Source organism: Petaurus breviceps, unplaced genomic scaffold (genome assembly GCF_028583685.1).
Source record: "Petaurus breviceps papuanus isolate PSGF00001 unplaced genomic scaffold, PetGlider_PUasm1.0 189, whole genome shotgun sequence".
NCBI lineage: Eukaryota > Metazoa > Chordata > Mammalia > Diprotodontia > Petauridae > Petaurus > Petaurus breviceps.
The window spans coordinates 9,661,161-9,680,641 of NW_027185809.1; the positions used below are offsets into that span (position 1 = coordinate 9,661,161).

A 19,481-nucleotide genomic window follows, 5' to 3' on the forward strand; every position below is an offset into this window, starting at 1 on the left:
TCCTTCCTTCCTTCCTTCCTTCCTTCCTTCCTTCCTTCCTTCTTTCCTTCCTTCCTTCCTTCCTCCCTCCCTCTCTCACTCCCTTTCCACCCTCCCTATACATTGACTCCATTTGTTAGGATTTTTTAGATGTTCTGATTGGTACTTTTTAGTACCTGAAGATGTCACTCATCCAGACTAAGTGACTGAAACTCATTAAGAGCAGTTAGGCATTCTCCCACAATTACTGTATTTCTTCTCTTGGCTATCAGGTTCCTATCAGCCACTTTTGTTTTGTCCTTTCTAGTCCAAAGTTATTTTTCTGGGTAGAAAAAATGGAAGGGAAATAAGAATAGAGCAGCTGAGCTTTCAGTGCTCTGTCTTTCCACAGTACTCATCCTATACCTTCTTTGTTCCACTTCTCTTAACCAATATTGCTGAAACAAAACAAAACAAAAATCCCAGTCTGTTTGTTATCCTCGGCTTTTCCTTCTAACTTCAACTCATTCTTAGCCTACGCTTTTTAAAAAGTATCATCCATTGCTTTTGTCTCTAGCCTCTGTTACCTGTCCTTGCTTTCATCTCTCATATGTCTTAAAAACACAGCCAGCTCAATCACATTGGTCTTTCCAGGCAACTTCCTCTTCTTTTCCTTCATCAGAATCATTCTTTGTGTCTTTAGGATTTCATTCTTTAAAAGCTTCCTAAGGTGACTTCTCATAAAGGAAATTTAGGCCTAGGGAGGGCAAGTACATAGCTCTAGTTCACACAGCAAATGAGTGGCAAAGCTGATAATTCTAGACAGAAAGAGCTGCCCAGTGATCTTTCTCCCACTCGTGATGAGGCAGTATTATCTCTTGTCTCAGATCTAAAATGATCAGGGTAATAATATAGAATCAGGGTTTGGGGCTATAATGAACCCTCGAATACTTCAATAGATGCACGAAATCACTGATGTGAAGACTCCACACATTCTCATATTGTGTACCTTTTGCTCATGTTCTCCTATCATAAAGCCTCCATAGGAGATCTACCCAGCTTGGACTTTGCTGGATGCTTGCATCTCTTTCTTGGTTCCAGACAGGGGACATTAGGGAGGAAGGATGAAGGGGAGCATGAATCCCAATCCCAAGCCCTCCCCTGAGATGTAATGGAATATTGAATATTACAAGAATTGTACTTGTAGAAGGCCCTTGGAGGTCATCCAGCCTAGTTCCTATTTATAGAGAGAAGGAAATGGGCTCATAGAGTTATAGTGACTTACTCAAAGATATACAGAATTCTCCAGAGGCAAGATTTTAATTTGAGTCTCCTGACTCCTAGGACAGGACTCTGTCCACTTGTGCTATCTGGATATAACTTTTGCTGAAGCTACATGACACAGTGAGTGGAGAACCTGGCATGGAGTCAGAAAGACCTGAGTTCAAATCCAGCCTCAGAACCTACTAGCTGTGTGACCTTAGGTTAGCCACTTAAACCTCTGTTTGCTTCAGTTTCCTCCTCTGTAAAATTGGAATAATAGCACCTACCTCCCAGAATTATTATGAGAATCAAATGAGACAATAATCGTAAAGTGGGTCACAGGCCTGGCACAAAGTAAGTGAGATATAAATGTTAGTTATTGCTGTTGATGTTATGCTTATTATTGAAGCAGATTCCTGCTTGATAGCCTGTACTTTTCTCCCCCCCTCCCTGCCTCACATTTGTGGATGTTTGAGCACCAAAAAAGACAGGAGTGTGAATTCGCAAGGCATAGCAGAGGGCCACTATCTGAGATTTTGTTCTGCTTGGACCATGGTGAGATTTTTTAAATTTTAGTTTCTTTTTTGAGTTTGGGTCTCCTGATCTCTTCCAGGCAAGTAGTGTAGAGGTCATTCCTGGGCCTGATACCTCTACTGATCAACTTGGGATCTTTGACCTGCTCCATTTCAAGTCTGGTCAGGTTTGCCCCTCCTTAGGCAATCTTGGGGGCTCATCATATTGGTGCCAATCTTAGTACAGACACCTGTTTAACTTAGTTCTCTGAAATTCAGAATCCCAGGGCTCAAATAATCCGCAGTCTTTAGTATCCCTGGTAGCAGAGATTACAGGGATTAGCTTCCACACTGGTCTGTGCATGGCGAGTCTTTGCAAAGATCCAGGAATAAGGCTTTGGGGATCTCTCTGTCTGTCTGTCACTGTCTCTGTTTCTATCTCTCCTCCCTCCCCTTTAGCTCAAGCTTCTGTTGCCTATCTTCTGAGTGAAGAGACCAAGAAGAGACTACCTGAAAGTGCCTCCGGCAGAGACAGGGTGGGGTGGCTTTCCCCAAGGAAACCTTCTAAGCCAAGCTGCCAGATTTGCTAGTCAGAGAGCCAGAGGCTGGTATAGATGATAACTGCTGGAAGCATAAGATGACTACTAGCTTTCTGATGTGGGATGGCATTTCTACACACTTTGACTTTTGAGACAGATAATGCTTAGTAAAGAGCCTTTGGATATGTGTGTACCTACTATGAGAACAAAGTGTACATATAGAAGGCAGGGTGAGAGGAATTGGAAATTCAGATACTACCAAACCTTAGCTCTTGGCAGCTTTGCTTCTCGAAACTTTTGGATTTTACTTTGAATTTCTCTTTAGTAAATGCATTTATGTAATAGTCTGATCGTGATTTCTTTGCAGTTATGTCAAGAAAAGAAGTAAGGCTGGAGACTCCACATGGGTGAGGACCAGGTGAATCAGAGAGTTGTAATTTTTTCCCTGGAAATTAATTCATATTGCCAGATATAAATATGAGTCCTAGAGTAAGAAGAAGTTTATAGAGGTTGGGAGATTCTGGGAAGGATCGCTGAATACTGTTTTCAAGCTTACAGCATCACCTGGTGGCTTGCATAATATAGCATCCTGCTGTAGCTCTTCAAAGTCTCATCCCTGCTAAGTGAATGGATGAATAAAGCATTTATTTAACACTTAGCACGTTGTAAAGGACTGGGGATACAAGCAGAAAAAAATGTAAGATAGTCAAAGTTCTCAAAGAGTTTGCATTCTCATAATGAGCCCTACAATTCTTAGGGTATGCTGGCTGGCAAAGCAGATGAAAATACCTGTTAAAATGCATTTTCCACTGATAAAAATATCATTTTCTGATGGTGAGTCATTTGATAATGCCAAGGACTTTGGTTATAATTTTTTTGGGGGGGATTCTCCAAAAGACATGGCCATAATACCTGGAGGAGCCGTTGCCAGGCTGCGTCTCCACAAGAGCTGCTTCTCAGGATGATGGCTGCAGACGCTGAACTAGAAGCACTGCTCTTCCAAAGGCTCAGGGCTCAGGGTTGTGGGCTCTCTACATTGTTGTCTGAGTGGTAGTGACCACTGGTGGTGGTCAAGGTCCAGAGGGGCTAAGGTGAATTCAGCTGAATACAATAAACACTTATGAAGCCTCTATTATGTGACAGGCACATGAATTCACAAAGAAGCAAAAAATAATCCTTGGCTTCTAGGAGCTTATGATTTAATGGATTAAGTGTCCATGACTACAATATGTTGTATCTATCATTTGTTTTTTGTGTTTTGGGGAAAAGTTACCTTAATAATTTGCTCATCTATAATGTTGCTGAAGCCTTTGGGTGGGCTATCAGGCCCATGGCAGAATCAGACATGGTAGTTTTTCCAGGTTGTCATGTTGTGTTGATATACATTAGGTGTACATATTTATGACAAAACAGAACCAAATGTGATTTAAGAATTAAAAGTCATCTATTATTTCTTTCTTGTTTCTCTCTCTCTTTTTTTTTTTTTTTTTTTTTGCTTTTTGGAGGGAGAGGGTACGGCAATTGGGGTTAAGTGACTTGCCCAAGGTCACACAGCTAGTTTTGTGTTAGGTGGTGTCTGAGGCTGAATTTGAACTCAGGTCCTCCTGACTCCAGGGCTGGTACTCTATTCACCATGCCACCTAGCCACCCTCCCCCCCACATGTATTACTTCAATAGGTCTAGAATCTCATTGATTGGTTATTCCCTCCAACCCAACTATGCTTCCTATATCCTTTTAACTCTTGCCTGTCTTACATAATCCTCCACAGGAGTTCCATCGAATGTCCCAGGGGGCTTCCTCTAGTTTTCTAGGTAGTCTATGGATAGCCAAAGACTATATACGGAAATCATCCGTTTATCTAGAAAAAGTCATTCCTTCCAGAACACAGATCTGGATAATTTATAGAAGGTATGGATAGTATTTCTAACATAGACCTCACTCTATTTATCATTACAGACAGTTTTTTTTAGAAGCACATGGACAAGAAGTCACATATTGAAGTCTTAAAATCCAAGAAAGAATTGGGTTTAGGATTGATCAAAGGGATCCATCAAGGGACAAATTTCAATATTAGTAATTCATCAAAGAAGACAGGTACCTAGGAATAGCAAGTCTCTATATTTATGATTTATTTCTTCTCTATTTAGGCCAACAGAGAAGGAAATGTGCTAAATATAATTTTATTTTCCTAAGACAGACCCATACATTAAATTAGAGAGGAGTGGAGGTATAGCAAATTCAGTTAACTAGACTTACCTCAATTTCCTGATACGAGTTGTTGATCATGGCTATTAACATATTGAGAAGCACGACCACCATGGTAACGTTATAGACACCGTAGAGCACATAGCCGATGTTCTCGATGAACTTGTGATTGTACTTCAGCACCACCGAGATCACTTCAGATAAGCCAAATATTGACCAGAATAATGTTTTAAAACTTTCTTCTACCCTACAAGCAAAACAAACCACCCTTTCACAAAGTTCTCACTGATAGCACGCATTTTTTTTTTAAGGAATGTTGCTAGCACAGTAGGATGTTTAATATTCTTAAAACATAGATCTAACTGAATCACTCTAGTATTCAAAAAAGCTTTAGTGGTTTTCTCTTGTCTCTAGAATGAAATACAGTCATGAATTTAAAACCATTCACAGTCTGGTTCTTGCCTAACTTTTCAGTCATTTCACATTACTATTTCTTGCACTCCTCCAGTCAAAGTGGCCTAAAAGCTTTTTTTTTCTTTTCATATAGGACATTCCATTTCACCCCTGTGTCTTTGCACAGGCTGTCCCCTTTATCTTTAATACACTCTCTATTCATCCCTTGCCTTTAGTGTCCCTAGTTTCTTTTAAAGCACAGCTCCCATGGCAGTTCCTATGCGAGGTTTTCCTCATGAGCCCCTGCCTCCATCTCTATCTCTTTGTCTCTCTCTCTCTCTCTCTCTCTGTCTCTTTCTCTCTCTCCAAATAACTTTGTGTTCATTTCATAAATGTCTTTTCTATATTTATCTGTGTACATATTGTAAATTCCAATAGAATGCAAACTTATTCAGGGCAGGGACTGCCTTGTTTTTGTCTTTTTTTATCTCCAGTGCCTTGCACATAGCTCAGTACTCAATATTTGTTGAAATGAGTTAAATTGAAAATGCATCTCAGACTAGTCACTTAGATCGTTGGTTTTTATCCTACCTGATAGCTTACGTATTCTGAAATGGTAACTACACAAGAACACTATAGAAGAACAAACTATTTGGAAGGCTGCATCTGCTTGACTCATCTCAAGTGTATTAACTTCTGGCTGTCACATCATTTTACCCTGCTTTAATTAACATGCCATTTTAAAATTAATCTCTGGACGTGGAAGATAGTTTATGGCATATCATTTGTTCAGTGTACCCTCCTACCAGGTGTACTTAATTATTTTCATGTGTCATGGAACCCTTTGACAGTCTGCTGAAGTCTCTCCTTCCCAGGATAATGTTTTTAAATGCATAAAATAAAAATAACCCATAATATTTTAAAGGAAAACAATACTTTTGAAGTACAGTAATCAAAATATGAAGTTATCAAGTTCATAAATCCCACCCAGGTTAAGGACTTTCTCCCTTGCTAAGCTGCACAGCCTAAAGTAAAAAGGAGCCCTGGCAAAGACAGCCAAGCTTGATACCCCGTTCCTCCTGAACAAAACGGGATTATCAAGAATTCAAGGACCAGATTTGGCTCACACCCAATGTCCCAGTGCAGCAGTTTCCAAAACCTCCTCTGACTCCCTTGGTACAAAGGCGCCTTGGGCAAGTCACTTAATTTACATGGGACTCAGTTTATTCTTTATTTTTTCCAGCTTGTCCCTGCAGGTACCATCTCCCCACCCTCTCCCTTCAACTCCCTTTTATATTTTTGTCTTTCCCCATTAGAATGTAATTTCCTTGAGGGTAGGGAACTTAAAAAAAAACACCTTTTATTTGTATTTCCAGTTCTTATCACAGTACTGGACACACAGTTTTTTCTGTCTCTGTAATGAGGACTAAATGGCTTCTCAAGTTCCTTTGCATTAGATCTATGGTCCTATGGTCTTATCACTGTGCCTTGTCCTGGGCAGAAAACAAGAAAATGGGATAAGAGAACAACTCCCAGACTCTTTTGAGACCACCCATCATCTTTCCTACACATAAAATACAAAATTTAACAATTAATGCACAAGCCAATTCTATACCTAGAGGCAGCGTCGCCCAGATTAGTTGCAGCAACAAGAGCCCTAACATGTGGAAGACAGAAAAATACTCCCTCACCTGGATTTTTGACTGCATGACTCCTGTTAGATTAGAGCTAATAAATCTTTTAGTATATAGGTTTTCAGCAAACAGGCCAATTCAGCTACCCTCTTAGGGAATAAAGAGAGCTGTATGACTTGTTTCCTATATATCTCTGGACTTTGAAGCTGAAACGGGGAGTTTTGAACCTAGAATTCGTGCATTTGTTAATTGGAAGTAAGACAAATGAACATATACGCAAATATATATATTATAGTCTTTAGCCAAAATGAGTTGGGAGGGGCCAAACAGAAGAGGAAGTGTATCACAGTTCTGCTAATTAGCTCTAATTGGGTCTATATTCCAAAAATACCCCTCCTCAGCAAAGTGTGGAGAAAGCTGGCCAATCACATCTATGGACAAAGGAATATGGAATACTGAAAATGCCTGAGACAAAGGTGCCTCATCAGTGCCCAGACACGCAGATGAAAACAACAAGAAAAAAAGCAGTCCTTCTATTGTTTCCAAATAGTCTATTATGGCAGTCATGTGGTTAATCATCCGGGTGACAGTCGGAATGTTTTCAATTTTCTTCCAGATGTTAGGGGTTTTGTCACCACACTACATACATACATACACACACACCTACATACATACACATATACATAAACATATACATATATACATGTGTATGTATATCTATATCTATCTACCTCTATATCTGTAGTTATATGTTGTTGAATCATTTCAGCCTTGTCTGAATCTCCATGCCCTCATTTGGGGTTTTCTTGGCAAAGATAGTAGTTTGTTATTTTCTTCTCCAGATTATTTTACAGATGAGGAACAGGGGCAAACAGGTTTAGTGACTTGTCCAGGTTCATACAGCTGGTAAGTGTCTGAGACTGAATTTGAACTCAGGTCCTCCTGACTCCAGAGCTAGTGCTCTATCCACTGCATGTGTGTATCTGTGTGTGTGTGTGTGTGTGTGTGTGTATCAGGGATGTGCTGATAAATATTTAACAACCATCTCTCTGAAAAGCAAAGTATACTTTTAAGTTTAATCTATATTATTGACATTTTCTCCATTACTTTCTTAAGTTTAGACAATTAGCAAAAACAAAAATTTAAGCCCTCAATATAGTTTGCCAATTTTAGAGGTGAAAATGTTCACACTGGAAATTTAACAATTGGCTCATTTGAGATGGCTCCATCACACCTTTGAATATATTTATATTATGCATTTACATATAATTTTATCTACCAATGTATCTATCTATATGTATATGTAATGTACAGCACACAGTACAAAAATATATACATGCATATGTATATATGTGTGCTAGTAATTGGGAGCAGGGTTACATTTGAAACAATATGTACCTGATTCTATTCTTGAGGAAAAAGGGCACGGCTTATTGGAGATGTGATACATATCTGGACCACCAGTGTTAGGGTAGTAATAATAATAATAATACCTCAGATTTACATTGTCTTACAGTTTGCAAAACATTTTCCTCACTAAAAGCCCATGAAGTAGGTAGGATAAGCATTATTATCCCCCCTTTTCAGATGTGGAAATTGTGGCTCTGAGGGAAAATTATTTGCCCAAGGTCCTACAGTTGATAAAGGGCTCAAAATCAAAGTCCACTGTATCGGTTGGCCAGTGAAATTAATGCCTTATCCAATCCATAGATCATTTACACCAATGATATCAAATCCAAATAGAAATGGGGGCCACTAAATCATATATAAAGATCCTTGTAAATCATATAGTGAGTTAGCTTTAAAATGTAATATTATCTATACTTAACTATATTTTTATTTATTTTGTTAAGTATTTCCCAATTTTAATCTGGTTCTGTATCCTTAAGAGTGTTATGGGTCTCACGGGGGATGTGTTTGATACCTCTGATTTTCCCTACCTATAGTTAATCTGAATTTATTGACTTGGAGTAGAAAAGGAATTTAGTGATCATCTAACTGGAACCTTGTGTTTTGAAAATTAAGAAAATAAAACCCAGGGAAGTGAAGTGATTCTAGGACACACAAGTAACACACAGAAGAACCAGAATTTGAACTCAGATCTTCTGCTTCTGAATCTAGTCCTCTTTCTGCTCCACTACATTTGGCTGTCTGTCTCCAAGCATGTACAGTTGTAGACGGAAACTGACACAGATGATACAAAGTCTCTGAATAATTTTTTTAATCAATATTTAGAATACACATGATCCTTTTCGAGTTTTACAAAACATTTTCCTTCTTACATACACACATCTCCTCAGGCTAAAGTGAACATGAGGTTGCATTCCCTGAGCAGACTTGATGGAGGATGTGAGGAGGTTCTCTATGTCTGAATTTGCCCTCATTGGAGGTGGATGAAGGGGAAAAATCTGTCTCAAACGGAGTCATGCTAGGAGGGAAGTCCTCTAGGTTCTTCACCTGCGGTTTACAGGTCCCATGGGTAGATCAGTTCCAAAGGGTCTGAAATGATATCTTCATTTTCTCTAACCTCTAATTGACATTTAGCATTTCTTTCAATTATTTGAAAACATTATTCTGAGAAGAGGTCTGTAGACTTCACCAGACTATGAATATGGTGCATGACACAAAGTGGCATGCACCATGGTGTCAGGCAAGTTCTAGTCCCCCAGTTCTGGAGGAAAAAATAATCTAGAGGATGGAAGAAGAGCCAGGCCATGGGTACGGGCAAAACCAAGGAAAAAGGCACCCCAGAAAAGTAGCTATGCAAGGAGTAGTTCAGGACTTGGTGAATGAATGGGTTAGGTCACGTGGGATGCTACAGAACTGTGGCCTAGAGGAAGCGCCCCTTCCCGTATTGGTGCCCTGGAGCAAAGTACCCTAGTTACACTTATGGGCACATATGGTAGGAGAGACTAGGCCAAGATCAAACTATTTGGCACGGATAATTCTCCAAGTGATTATTCCACATGTGGATATTAAAAATGTAACAAGAACATACATCTCACTTCCTAACAAAAAAAAATCATAATTAAAAAAGGTACTATAATTGGCAGTGAAATTAAGTAACATAACCAGGAAAAAACACACTGAATTTTGATTAGTGTAAGTGAATGCAGATGTGACACATTTTTCCCTCCCCTCCTCCCAACTGGGTTCATGTTATACATTTTGTCAGTCTATATTGATTTACAATCAGTATCTTCAGTAAGACAATGTACCTCAAAAATCTATATTAAGTCAAAGCTTATGCCATTAAATATTGTTCTTTCGGGTGAGAGAGCATTGATGAAAGCCCTTGAATCTCACCTCAGTTTTACTTATAAATCTAATCAAAAGGGAGCAGTTTCCCTTATCCTTGGAGTTCTCTTTACTAACCTTCCTTAGAATTCAGCTCTATTTTATTTGTTTTTGTCTTTCTGAATGTTTTTTAATAAAACAAGTCCAATCTGTTTCTATTTCACAACTTATGGACTGACCTCTGAACTGGAACTTTGATCCTTCTGGCAAATCTAATTATAAGATTCCATGAATTGCCAGTCTGGCAAGATAAATGCTGTCAGTTGAGAAAAATAACTCTCTCCTACAAATATTAGAGGAGTTTCCCATTCCCAGTGGCCTTTTTCTAAACTCTGCATAATGAGCTTTAATATTTTTCCTTATTCTAAAGAAAAAAAGTACTAACTTTTCTTGGGATCATCCAGTTTGAGTAATAACCTTGTCAAATTCACCTCTCATCGGGGGCGGCTAGGTGGCATAGTGAGTAAAGCACTGGCCCTGGAGTCGGGAGGACCTGGGTTCGGTTCTGGCCTCAGACACTTAACACAAAAAAACTAAGCATGTAACCTTGGGCAAGTTACTTAACCCCAATTGCCTACCAAAAGGAAAAAAAATTCACCTCTCATCTCTTGATGCTACTTTACATTTAAGTTCACATATTATTTTTATAGAAGGATACCAGTGTTTTGTATGAACATCTTAATAATTGATTTCTTTTAAAAATTATTTAATTTTTTTTAATTGTCATTTTTGATGCCTTTAATTTTCATGGTTCTGAACCAGTGAGCCGTCTCCCATAACAAACACAGTCAGTTAAGCCAAACCAATCAACACAACAACTTCTCCCAAAAGGATATGCAGCGTTCTGCATCCATAGGCATCTACCTCTCCAAGGAAATTGAAGGCGTGCTTAATGACTGATTTCTACATGATCAATTAAGTCAATTACTTGATGTATCTAATTCCGTAATCAGTACATTAAAAAAAAATACCAGACTATAGGTCTTTGAGTTGGAAGGGGATCATCTGGTACGACCTCCTTATTTTAAAGATGAGAATATAAAACCCACAGAGGGGAAGGACCTTGCCCAAGGACATGTAGTCTGTTAAGTGGCAGAGCTAGCATACACAAGGGGCAACTGGATGGCATAGTGGATAGAGCACTGGGCTTACTTACTTCCTGACAGACACTTACTAACTGTATGATGCTGGACAAGTTACTTATCCCTAGTTGCCTCAGTTTCCTCATCTGTAAAATGAACCAGAGAAGGAAATGCCAAACCACTCCGGTATCTAAGAGAATATTCCACACATGGATATTAAAGATGTAACAAGAATGTCTCATTTCTTAAGAAAAAAATCATAATTTAAAAAAGTACTATAATTGACAGTGAGATCAAAATGGGGTCACAAAGAGTCAGACACAACTAAAATGACTGAAAAACAACAAAAGTGATACCAATGAAGCAGGGACCCTTTTATTCACTCTATTCATACCCTCAGCTTCTCGTGCAGTGCCTGGTTCACATTAGGTACTTGGCAAATGCTTCTCGATTGACTGATTAATTTTAACCTGATGTCTTTTACCACATGGACAAGCATAGGGCTAAACAGAAGGAAAATGATTTTCTAACAATTTTCTAGTTAGCTAGCATAATATTTAGGACATGGTATGGTTTGTATGTATGCATGCGTGTATGCATGTATTCATTTTATCTACATTTATTGAGAAAGAATAGCACTTCCCTTTTAGGGGGATGTTGATGGTGGATTCCAGCTGCAAAGAGAAGAACTTATGAGGTTGTGAATACAGAGGTGGGAAGGGCTGGGAGGTGTGAGTGCTCCCTAAAAATGACTTTTGAGGAGAGGTGATTTAATTTTAGGGTGACAAGCAAGTTTTTTGCTATACCACTGAGGCTTCCAAAATTAATATGAGATGGGCATAGCAGAGCTTTCTCCTGGTGTGACAAGTGGAAGAAAGGAAATGAAACCCAGGTTTTCCTTTTAGCAGGTGAAGATAAGACTCTCACCCCAACCTCCCAGGACCCATTGCTAACATCTGTAAATAGCTCTGGTTTTCAAAAAGATTGCTCAGCTTGGAAAGGAGCTTAATAACATCGCTCAGATCCCAAGGACTCAGAAATGGGAAATTCACAGAAATGCACGAGAGGTCATATCCCCCTCTGAATGATTCTGCCCTCTTTACTTAACCCTGCCAAGCATGCTATCCTTGGAGCTTTAGGGCCGAGGGACTTGAGAGCAGGCAAGTCATTGAGGAAAGCATAAAGCTGTCATTTGGGAAAAGGGCATTTCAGATGCAATGCATTTCACATTTGTCTGTGAAACTACTTGGTCTCAAAAAATGTAACAGCTGTTGAAGTCTCTGGCTCTGATTGTCCAATAATTCTTATGAAAGTAACTCTTATGAAGTTAAACTCCCCCTCTTATAAAAGCAACTTGCTGTAGATGAATCTGCCCTTGCTTCTTTCTCTAGCTCCTTGGCAGCATTCTAAAGTCTTTTTTTCTGTTTGTCAGGCTCCCGAGGAGAAGTTTTCCTTCTGCTCCTGAGCTATCTCTAAGCAGGAATGACCATGGGTATTCACAATAGGGAGTACCTAATCACTCAACATTGTGAACTGACCAGAATTGTGGAAACCGGGTAAAACATGAAGACAGATCCCTTTTGTTTTGTTTTGGCTGTTGTTATAGGGAAACTCCCAAGGAGGAAACTCTCCTTATTCTTCAAATTACCAACTACTCTGCAACTGGGGCTAAGAAGTTTGTGACTTGTCCAGGGTCATGAAGCCAATATGTAAGAAGTGGCACTTGAACTCAGGTTTTCCTGACTCTAAGATCAACACCATGCACCATGTGACACTGCCTTTCATGATTTCTTACATCACAATTATATCCTTTAAATTTGTATGCCCTAGATCATATTGATTAAAAAGTTCCTCAGTTGCTGCATTTAGGGTCGTGTTTTTGGCCCTGACGATACCATTTGTCATGTTGCTATGCTACTCTAATCGTCCTAGGGAAGCGGCTTATTCTCTGTGGCCTCTTATAAAAATATCAGAAATATCTCAGTAGAATCATCTTAAAACTTTAACCAGCTCAAAACAGTTACTAACTGTACCACCAAGGGACGGTTCACAGGAATCTAGACTTAAAGACAGAAGGGGCCTTTGAAGCTATCCGATTCAAATTTCTTATCCTACAGATGAGCAAACTGAGGCCCAGAGAGGTTGTGATTTGGTCCAGATCATCCAACTACTAAGTGGCAGGACCAGTACTCAGCTCCAAGGCCTCAGCCTTCCGAGTCACTACTCCTTCCATTCTACATTGCCTCATTTTATAAAGCACAAAACACTTTTCTTAGAAATGGTCCTATAAAGGAGGCAATGCAATTACCAATATCTTCGGTTTATAGGAGAGGAAATGGAGGCTTAGTGACGGTTACTTGCCAAAGGTCACACAGTTAGTAAATGATTGCTCAGGGAACAATTATTTAGGAGTTTTCTGGACAGATTCTAGATCTGGAGTCAAAAGATCTAGGCTCAGTTTCAACCCTCCTGTTTCCTAACTGTGCTCTTGAGCCTGAAAGTCATTTACATCCTCCGGGCCTTCATTTTCTCACCTGTAAAGTTAGTCTGACTCATGACCTGTAAGGTGAAGTTGTGAGAATCTTTGGCCTTGAATATCTAGCTCTTTGCAGCCAGACTGAGCACAGTGATCATCACCATACTATGGAAGACACTTGTGGGAAGACAGGCAAGCTAATGCACTGAATGACTTTCACACTCAAGGTCACAGTTAATAAGAAGGAGCATTGAAACTGAACCCCATCTTTTGACTATGGATCTAGGATTCTTTTCAGAAGCCTCCTAAGTAATTGTTTCCTGAGCAGTCATTTGCCAACTGTGTGACTTTTGGCAAGTCACTCTCACTAAGCCTCAGTTTCCCCTCCTATAGTAGGACTATGGATTGTACCAGTTGTTACAAAACAACTTGAGCATAGCAGGTTCTTGTCTTCTCTGCCTGCCCTGAGGAGGGGTTATGGTGGGGAAGGGAGCTGTACAGAAATTTGAGCATCCTTAGATATCCTCTGTTTTGTTTTTTTTTTTGGCTATATATGGCTCATTGCTGGGTTGAGTTCCTGCAATGGTAATGGGAATTTGAAGATATTCCCTGCCTTTAATAAGTCTAAGGGAAGTTGAAAACCTTCCCTGCTTTGAAGATCTTCCCTGCCCCCCTAATAGGCTGAATGTAATCATATGGAGCCTGTGGGGGGAGGAGTTTGCTGAAGAGTGGAATAGAGCCCAGAGGAAGCTGGGAGTCTGAGCAGTTAGAGACAGGGAGAGGACACACTGAGAAAGACAGCTAGGCTTGTGAGATTTGGTTTGTGGGAAGGCTCAGATGCAGCGGCTCTCTGTGGTGTTATGGCTTATTAACTTCTTTGCTACTATGATGGATTCAGCTTCCTGGTCTCGGGATTCAATTTTATGGTATCCGAATAAATGTTTTGCTTCTGTCTTCTATATAGTCTGTTACATTTTGTAATTGAACCCTATACCAGCATATTTGCAGTTGCTGTTGGTGCTGTGAATATTGCATTGGGGCTAAAGTTCCCCCGACTAAATGTTAAGCCAGAAAAAAACACAGATGACATGGGATGCCATACTGTGTTAAAAGAAGAGGCATTTTCTAACTGGTGACTGTCTTGGTTTCCATACTCCAGGGAGTGAGATAGAACTTCAGCTAAGGGCAGAGACCCTTTCTGCCTTGGCTTAATGGTGGCAGGGGTTACTGTTCCCCATGTAGAGTAAAGACTCAACTCGCTGGATTTGTACCAGGGCTCCTTGTGCTTCCTTCCTATGGCATCAACCCTATGACTATTAATATGTCCTAGAAGATCTGTGAGTGCTGGCAAGAAGCAGCCATGGCTACTGGAGCAGCTGTGCATATGTGGCAGCAGTGTGAGGGAACTGAGTAGCAAGGAAAACAAATCATCATTAGAAAAATGGAAAGAACATCCAGCTTTAGGGTTTGATTGAATTATGTTGAGGCTAAATGAAAACCAGCTCATTAACTGCCTTGGAAAGAAACTGTCCCAGTGAGGCTGAAGCACCAGCCTGCAACTGACTATCAGCAATGATAAGCTATTTGATATTATTCTAATAGGGCTATGATTTTTTGGCTTATTATTTGGCAGATTTCCCTGTTCTGTGTGGGAATAAATGACTTACTTGATTCACATCCCCATACCTTCCTGGGGAAAATCTTAGAATCCCTATCCTCTCTCCGCTTCTGACTCTCCAGATTTTACCACTGTGTCTTGGCTGCCTTCTCACTCTGGAAGTTCCCTTAGCACCTGTAGCCTTCTCACTTCATAACATCCCTCCACTCCATGCTCCCTTCTCTATTGGTGAGCTCTTCCACTTCAAGGAAGACCCTAGACCAGTCATCCTTCAATCCTCTCCTGGCTCTGCTTCTGACACCCTAGACTGTGCTACCATAGACTTGTGCAAGTACCTTAACCCCATACCTTTTCAGCTCTTATATATTGTCTTCCCCTCAACAGTATAAGCTTCCTGTGGGCAGAGACTTTCGTTTTGTAGGTTTTTTGATCCTTAGAGCTTAGCACAATGCCTGGTACTTCATGCTGGTCAAGTCAATTAGCATTTATTAAGCACTTACTGTGTACCAGGCAAGGTCCCTGCCTTCAAGGAGCCAATAACCATTTACATAAGTAACATTTCTCTAAGTGGTAACTTTCTACAGGGATCCAAGGTGCATGTGTGTGTGTGTGTGTGTGTGTAAATAGAATAATGAATTGAGAAACTTAATTGTTTTATTGGAAAGACAGGAAACCCCAGAGTAATGAACCCAGGGCAAATCAAAATGGCAGGTAAAAGAGAATATTTGGCACTGGTCATCAGTCCCTGTGGCCTCACCCAAGTAGTGTTTACCTAGCCACTGTGTTAGATAAATATAAGAAATGTCACTAAATTATACACACTCTCTGACCTAGTGGATATTACCATAAGTAGGTAGTAGGGAAAGGTCTCATACATACTGAAATATTAATAGCAACACTTTCTGTGGTAATAAAGAACCAGGAGCAAAGTGGTTAAGGGAATGGTTGAACTAAGTATGATATATGAATATATTGGAATATTATTTTCATTGTAACAAACTATAAATATGAGGAATCCAGAGAAACTCAGAAAAACTTACATGAACATGTGCAGAGTAAAATAAGCAGAACCAAAATCATTGACAAAATGATCACAATAATGTTAAGGGAAACAACACTGAGAACCATCAGCACTTTGCGGTGACTGATCTTGACTTCAGAAGAAAGATGGTGAAGCACATTTGTGTCTTCTTGGCAGGGAGACAGTAGGAGTAGGTGTGGAATGAGTCATATACTATCAGTTATAGCCAATGGATTCATTTATTTTGCTTGCTTAGCTCTTTGTTAAAAGAAAAATTCTGCTTGGAGGGAATTATGCACATGGTGTGGGAGAAGTGATAGATGTAAAAAAAACCATTAACAAAACATTTTTTATAAAAAGATAATCATGATTCTTCTTTCTCTTATGTGGAAAAAAAGTTCAAGACTTGGATCTGATTTGTGGAGCAGAAATCAGGAGAAGGGAAGTGGGAGGTGGGGGAGATACATCCAATTCTGCTAACCGGGTTTGTTGAACCTGTATAATCTGACTTTAACTATGAGATACTTCCAGATGAGACTAGGGCGAGCAACATTAACAACAGACTGATAAACACGATGTTTTGGGGCTTATTGTTATGAAAATTACTACCTCCTTAGACTCTCAGGACTGTTGTAAAATGGCATCCATTTTACAATTTAGCTTAATTATCTAAACAAATCTGAATATAGATGCTAAAATTAAGAAATATGGAGTTGTCCAAGGATAGTCTCTCTCATGTTGCTATAGCTTGGTTATAGAAACAATGGAGCTCCTGTTATTCCAGGTTCAAAGACAAATGTAATTGAAATGATGGTGTGACACTTGAGTCACAGAAAAATCCATCATGCTTTCTTGTTTTTGTCAATGCTCTGATAGAGTGGCAGCATAGTGATAATGACAATTAACATTGACCTCACAATTTCAGATTAGCAAAGCATGATAGATGGATAGAGAGACAGAGAGAATCTCACTTGGAAATATAACCACTATATACTCTAGCAAACAAAACACTGGACCTAGAATCAGAAAGATTTAAGCTTGAAAGTGCATCTGCCACTTGCTGTGTGACCCTAGGGAAGCTAACTCCCCTCCCTAAGCCTCAGTTATCTCCCTTATTAAATGAAAATATTCATACCTGCAATACTTACTTTGCAGGATGGTTTTGAGGATACTTTGAGCATTCAGAGACATCATTCATGATTTGAGTTTAATGGTTAGTTAAGTAGAAAGAGTAGGCTAATAAAGGGAGATAAAAAAGGCTTGGGAGATGTGGGAGTGGTCATGATATGATAAAACCCCATCATAACAATATGTCACTTTGGCCACTCCTACCTCTCATAGTTTAATATGGAACACACCACATATCGAAAGTTGTTTAGCCTCAGTCCAATGTTGTAATGAGATTCTTTCCTACTGCGCTTCTTTCATATGAAACAGGTTTAATCTCCAACACGAGAGGTTTGGGGAGGTATTGGGTTTCCTGATATCAGTCTCTTTCCTCTCCCATTTGTCTTTCACACAACTGCCAAACTGATAGTCCTAAAGTCTAGGTTTGACTGTTTCAATTCCCTGCTCAGGAAGCTTCAAGGACTCCCTATTGCCACTAGGAGAAAATATAAACTTCTCTGCCTGACCATTCTGAGCCCTTCATAATTTGACTCCAATCTGTCATTATAAGTTAATTGTACATTACATACTCAGTATTCCAGTCAAACTGACCTACTTAACTGTTCTCCATAGGTGCCATTCAGTCTCCCCTTTTTGCATCTTTATGTAGGCCCTCTCAGATAATCATGACTTGAGATCTGGAAGAGACTTCAACAGTCAAATAGTGCAACCTTTGCATAAGATGTACAATTCCTAGCACAACATACCTGATAAATGTTTGTCCAGCTTCTGCTTGAAGACCTCTAAGAAAGGAAGGATTGACTATTTCTTAAGGTAGCCCATTCCACTTTTGGATTACTATGAAGATTTTCCTGACATCAAGCATGATTTGCCTCTTTATCTTCCACCCATCTTTCCTGGTTCTGCCTTCTGTAGCCAAATAAAACAAATCTAATCCCTTCTACATATTACCACTCTTTGTATGCTTGAAGACAGCTATCATAATTCCCTTGTTCCTTTAAATAATCTTCATGTTGTAAACTCAAGATCCTTCACCTTCCTGTTACCATCCTCTGAATACTCTATAGGTTAACAATTTCCTTTGTAAACTATGGCACCCTAAATGGAATATAATGGTCTAGATGGAACCTGATGAAGGCCTCAGTACATTAAGATTCTACCATGTCCTTATTCTTGGACCTTATATCCATGTCCTTATTATGTTTCTCAATATAGCCAAAGATCATATTAGGTTTTGTCTTGTTTTGGTTTTGGTTATTACATCATATTGCTAATTCAAATTGAGCTTCAAGCCCATTAAAACCTTCAGATTTTTTTCAAACCAAATGTTTTCTAATCATGTCCCTCCTACCTTACATTTGTATGTTTTTGTGATTAAGTTCAAGACTTTAAATTTATCCTCAGTGAATTTCATAGTATTAGACTCTACTCAGTGGTATGTCCTGTCAAGACCCTTTTGAATCTCCTGATTGTCACCCAGAGTGTTATCTAGTCATCCCCCATCCTATATTTGTGTTACCAGAAAAATTCAATGAGTATACTACTTTTATCCAAGTCACTGAGAAAAATATTCAAGAGCACAAAGTCAAACACAAATCCCTGAAGTACTCTACTGGAGACCTGCTGCCATGCTGTTACTGAGTCATTCACAACTAGTCTTTGAGTAATGACATCCAACTTGTTCAGAATCCATCTGTCTCTCATGTCTGGAATTCTCACTGTCTTCTCCTCTACTTCTAATTCCTAACTTCCTTCATGATAACAAATCAAGGGCCACCTCCTATAAAGGCTTCTTTTTATGGCTTTAGTTGTTAGAACTCTCTTTGCCACTGAATGTTTTTGTATTTACTCCATATGTATTTTGTATATATTCATATGTCTTTGTATTGCTTCCTGAGGCAGAATTGAAGGTCACTGAGGGAAGAGACTGCCTTTATTTTTGTCTTTTTATCTCTAGAATCTAACATGGAACTTTGCATAGATCAAGCCTTCAATAAATGCTTGTTAAGTAGAATTGAACTGATTGAAAAAAAAAACACACAACCCCCCCCCCCAAAAAAAAAAAAAAACTTCCACATAGTATTGGGTATGAGACACTGCAAACAGTGCCCTAGGATTGGTTCAGAATCTTCATCTTTAAGGCTCCTCATGAAGAAGGTAGCAAGGCGTCACTAATGAGACTAATCTGAAGACAGTGATTGACAGACCTTTATTTTCTGTCAAGTGCTCAAGTTGAAATTAATTAAGTGATAAGAGTTGGATCTGGTACTAAAGACCAATAGCTCATAAAAAAGTCTGAACAAAAGCTGAGTGCCTTTACTTTCAGTTCATAGCTAGGGCCTTACGCAGAGCTT

General features: G+C 39.4%; 1 protein-coding gene across 3 annotated transcripts in view; it reads right to left on the reverse strand.

Annotated features, from left to right (window-relative positions):
* TRPC7 (transient receptor potential cation channel subfamily C member 7) overlaps window positions 1–19,481 on the reverse strand; it is a 294,002-nt gene that overhangs the window by 24,973 nt on the left and 249,548 nt on the right. For all 3 annotated transcript variants that reach the window (XM_069091684.1, XM_069091683.1, XM_069091682.1), the window contains one exon: window positions 4,530–4,725. In XM_069091684.1, coding sequence (XP_068947785.1) covers window positions 4,530–4,725 — 196 coding nt within the window. The remainder of the gene's footprint in view (window positions 1–4,529; window positions 4,726–19,481) is intronic.